We start from the raw sequence: 5596 nt of genomic DNA, 5'->3' as shown, positions 1-5596 counted from the left end.
GGCCCACCACCAGAGAAGGGAAAAGTTATGTGGCCCTCACAGGAAAAAGTTTGGGGACCTCTGGTCTGAATAGATAGATTTCAGTGTATTTAAGTTAGTTTTGGCACTTTGTAGTTTATTGTCCATAAAGAGAATTTGTGTGGCTGCCGCACATTTTCAAGGCAGGTAAAAAGTTTGCGTCTATTTACACCACGTTCATTTTTATACATGCTGACATGTGCATAAAATATGGCACCTCATATTTTTCATGCGTACACACACTTCACACAACTGGACTGACTAGACCTGAATTGATCTAAACATTTTTGAACCTATGTTATTCCAATTTCTTTTTGACTTTGAGGTAGCTCAGTCTGAGCTGTGGAGTACTGCAGGAATCCATACTTGTCCCCTTTACATTTAAATAAAAACAATACGCTGATTACACATAAACCTTCTCTCACTGACTGCCTCTTGAGACAGCACTGAAACCTAACCTTTTCTCCAACATCTCTCTGTGATTGAAGATGTCTCTTCCCGCTGTTCCCACCATGATGGACGTCACAGGTCAGTTTGATGTGGAATTCCGCATCACAGTGGCATGTCGCAATGGCAGCATCTACATCCTACGCAGGTAAGAAAAAGCTAACCAAACTCACTTGTTCTAGAACTCGTCTAACACACTGGAACTTAAACTCATACAGCTGTTTTCCCTGCTGCTGGTCAGGGAATCAGAGAAACCAAAGTACTGCATCGAGTTGTCGTCTCATCCTGTTGGGCTGGTGAGAGTTGGGAAAAATATGGTTGTAGGATGCACTGATGAGAGTCTACAGGGCTTCACACAGAAGGTATTATTTCAACCAACTGTTATCTGATCATAGGAAATATTGTAAATGATTAAATCAGTCAGCGGCTAAGATCCTAATTTGAGTGATCCTCCTGGATTCTTTGTTTCTGTTAGTGCAGGAATTCTATCACAGTAACAGTCTGGATGTCTGCGGTTGTTTTTTCAGGGTAAGAAGTTGTGGAAGATCATCTTGCCGGCTCCTGTCACTACAATGGCTGCCATGGACCTCCCCACCAGGGGCCTTCAGGCTGTCCTGGTGGGCCTGGCAAACTGTCAGGTTCAGCTGTACAGGGATAAGAACCTGCTTAGTACCATCAAAACCCCTGACACAGTCACCAGCATCTGCTTTGGTCGGTACGGCCGTGAGGATGGGACCCTTATAATGACCACAAAGGGAGGCGGCCTCATGGTGAAGATCCTGAAGAGGACGGCGATGTTCGATGACATGGACAGCACTCCTGGCCCACCATTGGCTCAGAGTGTTCGCCTCAATGTCCCTAAGAAAACCAAGCTGTATGTGGACCAGACACTGCGGGAGCGGGAGAATGGCCTGGCAATGCACCGAGCCTTCCACATGGACCTGAGCCGCATGAGGCTGGCTGCTGCTCGAGCCTATGTCAAAGCTCTGGAGTCCAGTCTGACCCCTATGTCCTCCAGCCTCTCAGAGCCCCTGAAGATGAACGCCGTGGTCCAGGGCCTTGGCCCATCCTTTAAACTGACCCTGAATGTCCAGAATACAGCGTCCTGTCGGCCCATCATGAACCTGGCCATCAACTTCCTTTACGACGACAACCTGTACCGGATCAGGAACCCATACATGAAGATCCCACTCCTGGTGCCGGGACTTATTTACCCTGTTGAGACCTTTGTGGAGTGTACCAGCGACAAGGGCATTTCTGACATCATCAAGGTGTTTGTATTGCATGAAGAGAAGAGCTCCCCTCTGCTGACGGCTCACATCAACATGCCGGTCAGCGAGGGTCTGGTGCTCAGCTAAAGCCCAGTCTTCCTGTTGACTGATAAATAAGCTGCAATAGAGAATGTGGAAAGGAACCCTTCAGTTAAAGAACTGGTCAACAGTGATAGCTTTGAGCAGAAGTCTGTTCAGCCCAGAGCTAGCGAATGTGTCCGCTGGTTAGACCGCTGTTTTCCAGCTGTTAGCAATGATCTATGAGCTGTAAACCAAACAATATGAATCAAACGCCTCCAAACTGGTAGTACCATTAATATTGAAATATTATAATGCTAAGAGAAAACTCCAGGTCCCAACCTGATGAAGTGTCCTTCAAAACTGTTGGAACAATATCTGCCTGGAGGAATCAGGCCCGAGTGGCTTTAACACTAACAGATGAACTAACAGCACTATCAGATTGTACAGGACAGTGGAGTGCTTCATCCATTTACTGATTCAAACACAGATCTAACCCAAAGTAAAAAGTGTCGGTATATAAAATTATTACATGTTTTCTCTTTAGATATGCTGTACTAAATTGTAGCTGTGTCAGAATAAAAATAAAAGTACAACTTGTGCACAGTAACATCTTATCGGTAGCTGGTTTTCAGTTGTTCTCACCCCCCAACTCCTGCGTAACCCTCACCCTCTTTTCACTCCACAAGACTGCATTTTTGTGGCTGGAAGTTACTTCAGACAGCTTTGAAAAAAGGAGCAGCAACGAGAAATACTGAAGGCATAAAACAAATCTATTAAGTGTAATTAAGATAAATAGCAGAAACAAAACAAGGTAACACTTTATTTGAAGGGGGTTGAATAAGACTGTCATGACACTTTCATAAAGATGACATAACACCTGTCATGAACATCAATAAGTCTTCATGAATATTTATGGCTGTTGTCATAAAGCGTCATTCGGTAAATTATGACACTTTTAATACAAAGTTGGCATTATTCAAAATGTCTTTGTTATGACAACTTGACATTAACCAGGAAATCATTACTGTTTAAACTTTACCTTTAATAACATAAAGTTACCTAATTTTTAAAGTGCAATCAGTAAAAGTTTTATAACAAATTTATGTCAGTAATGATTTCTTCAGATGAAACAGAAGATTGAAAGAGAGATGCTCTAAAATACAAAGGACAGTTAAAAATCTAAGGAGGAGAAATAGATAAAAATGGGAAGATGTCATATCAAAACTGAGATCTGGACCTACAGGGTTAAATAGCTCCTTGAAGACAACGAATAAGCATGATACTACCATCCATACATGTTTTTCTGAATCTGCTACATATCATCATTAAAAACACATAGACTTTCAAATATTTATTCAGGGGCAGGACTTTGAGTGAATTGAGGCTGAAAAATTCAGGTTTGCCTTGTTAAAATTTTTGAGGAAACGGGGATCATTATAATTTGAGGTTAAAAAGCCGTTCTGATGCAAGATCAAAATGTAATCTTTTCTAATACATGAAACCCCATCAATGTGAATTTGGGTTACTAGGTCGTTGAACTATGTAAACTGTGCTGTCGCGTCATGTGACGTGTTTCAGCCAATCGCAGCTGCAGAGCAAGGAAGTGTGGCGCAGTTTAAGGATAGTCCCTCCAGTTACTGGTGGCAGAAAGCTGATGAATTGTCACCATTAATATTTAAGGCTCAATTTTTAGCTATTTCATTTGATATCAATGGTTACTAAATTCCCTGACGTGTGGACGCTTTTGTCAGATGCTCGCCGCCGTTATGGTGAGCTCTTCGCGGAAGAACCTCCCCAAGCGGCGGCATGTGCTCCGGGAAGAGTCAACTTGATCGGGGAGCACACTGACTATAACCAGGGATTCGTTCTTCCAATGGTAAAACACGCAGCTGCGACTGTTGTCCTTGTTTGTTGGTTGGACATGATACAATTGGTCAATGATACAACTTCAGCCCCGGTAAATGCCTTACGTCAGCTTTAGGACGGAACTAATTCGATAACAAAAAAGAAATGAGAACTTTGCCTTATTTTTATCTTTTACTAAGGGACCTCTTTTTTTAATCAGTTAAATCCAAGGGCGGATCTACTGGGGTGGGATGGGGTGGCAGTTGCCACCCCAAACGAGAGCCTTGCCACCCCTGTTGCCACCCCAGCTAGCGACAATGAATTCAATAAATAGTTATGGCAAATCGGACATTAAGCGCATGAAACTCTTTCTTTTTCCCGACAACATTGAATACAACACAATGTAACCTGACACCCACTGCTAAGTAGCGGGAAGTGCGAGAGAAGGACAGAGCGCGAGGCAGCAGCATTGATGGATATATTATTGGACTGGACATTATGTGATTTATTGTAAGTCACACATGCGCCATTGCTGTCCATTGAGTCAGGAATATCGGTGGTCAGGAAAATACTACAATCACGCAAAGAATCAGAACAACCGACGCAATGTTTAGCAGTTAATTAAACCATATATAATGGTAATAAGGGCTTCAGATTTCACAGGTGAGGAAAACGTTTTAATTTAAAGAAAACATTGAACAAGTCAGTAGTGGGTCAGTCATACTAGCCTAACAGCTGCTGGCCTGGTATTGACTTTGATAACCTTAGCATGTGCTGCGCAGTTCGGTGTGTTTTGGTTCCGTTAGGATTAAACAACCCGCCCATCAAGTCATCAGTAGTGCAGCTGTTTAAATCAGCTAATCAACCACCGCGGTGTCCAGGCGAAAACTTATTAATAATCATAATATAGACATTAAGCCTGACAACATAATGTAACAGACTGGATGTTCTGTTTTAGTGTTTTTGCTACTTTTTTGTGTGGGAAATGTTTGCTTTTTGGTGTTGATTCCCCTGATCGGTAATCTCTGCTCTATCTGCTCGTTGAGCTGTTGTTTGTCGGTTGCCATGGCAACGGGTCGTGTGTAATGCCGACATACAGAGGGAGAAAAGGCAGAATAGAAGTTGTTGGGGCTATTTTATCTTTATTTCTTTATCCATTTGAATTTTGTTTCTTTATTCTTAAATTTCTATGTTTTTGTATTATTTACAGAGTTTATTTGTAGGTTGATAATTGATGATTTTATTTTTATTTTTGTTTTATTATTTTTCTTATTTATTTTCTAAATTTAGACAGGAAGTAATCTGGGTTAGTCCACTTTCTATAAGTGTAGGGGCCTGGTGAAGGACCAGCAGGCATTTGGGTTTGGGGCTGATGGTTTTTACCAGAGCAAGAGTGGAACCATGACAACAAATGAAAGTTTGATCTCTGTAATTGTTTGGTGAAAGAGGGTAATAAATCACCAAGAACAATCAATAAGTTTGGACATTGAACCTTCTTTTGCCCGTGTCGAGAAACTTGACCCCAGTGCCTTAGTAGTGGCTTGGTGGAACTTTTATTGGATGTTTGGCTTGGCAAACAATCAGAAGTGGTTCTGTCTAGTTTGGTCCTTCACCTGTTTATCAGCTTTATTGTACCTTCATTGTAGCGCAATGCAGCCACTTCAATTCCTACAAACAAGCGACAAAAACTGAGCTAATCCCTTGTGTTCGCAAAACGTGGTGATATCTATAACAATCGTTAAACTATGGCTCCTACAGCATATTTAAAATAAAACGATTGACCAATATAAATAAAAATTCGCCCCTTCTCGCATCTTGACAGAACTAACAGAAACTAAACTGTTAATAAATCTAAACTGTTTATAGATTTGTATCATGGAGAATTTATCAAACATCAGTTTTCTAATCTTCATTTTAAGTCGTATTTAATAGATATATCTAATAACAAATGATGGCGCTACTAATATTTTCGTGACAGATTTCTCCTTGTCCTA

The 5596-nt window shown here is 41.4% G+C and overlaps 2 protein-coding genes across 2 annotated transcripts in view; both read left to right on the top strand.

Moving 5' to 3' along the window:
• LOC106941762 (Bardet-Biedl syndrome 1 protein-like) overlaps positions 1-5596 on the top strand; it is a 26192-nt gene that overhangs the window by 2314 nt on the left and 18282 nt on the right. The window lies entirely within an intron of this gene.
• On the top strand, positions 82-2366 carry bbs1 (Bardet-Biedl syndrome 1). The gene is made up of 3 exons (XM_015024877.1): positions 82-613; positions 707-827; positions 993-2366. Exons 1-3 carry the CDS (start codon positions 507-509, stop codon positions 1821-1823), a joined length of 1059 nt encoding a protein of 352 aa, XP_014880363.1. The 5' UTR covers positions 82-506; the 3' UTR covers positions 1824-2366.

Source organism: Poecilia latipinna, unplaced genomic scaffold (genome assembly GCF_001443285.1).
Source record: "Poecilia latipinna isolate Pla-1442-1.1 unplaced genomic scaffold, P_latipinna-1.0 Scaffold3851, whole genome shotgun sequence".
In the NCBI taxonomy this organism is placed as follows: domain Eukaryota; kingdom Metazoa; phylum Chordata; class Actinopteri; order Cyprinodontiformes; family Poeciliidae; genus Poecilia; species Poecilia latipinna.
The sequence above is the reverse complement of the archived record's forward strand: the minus strand, read 5'-3'. Positions and strand labels throughout refer to the sequence as shown.

Bases quoted from the DNA above. Each gene is read 5' to 3' on its own strand.
- bbs1 (XM_015024877.1), top strand. From the start codon at position 507: ATGTCTCTTCCCGCTGTTCCCACCATGATGGACGTCACAGGTCAGTTT. The intron at 614-706 runs GTAAGAAAAAGC...GCTGCTGGTCAG, and splicing joins AGCATCTACATCCTACGCAG to GGAATCAGAGAAACCAAAGT. The intron at 828-992 runs GTATTATTTCAA...TTGTTTTTTCAG, and splicing joins TACAGGGCTTCACACAGAAG to GGTAAGAAGTTGTGGAAGAT.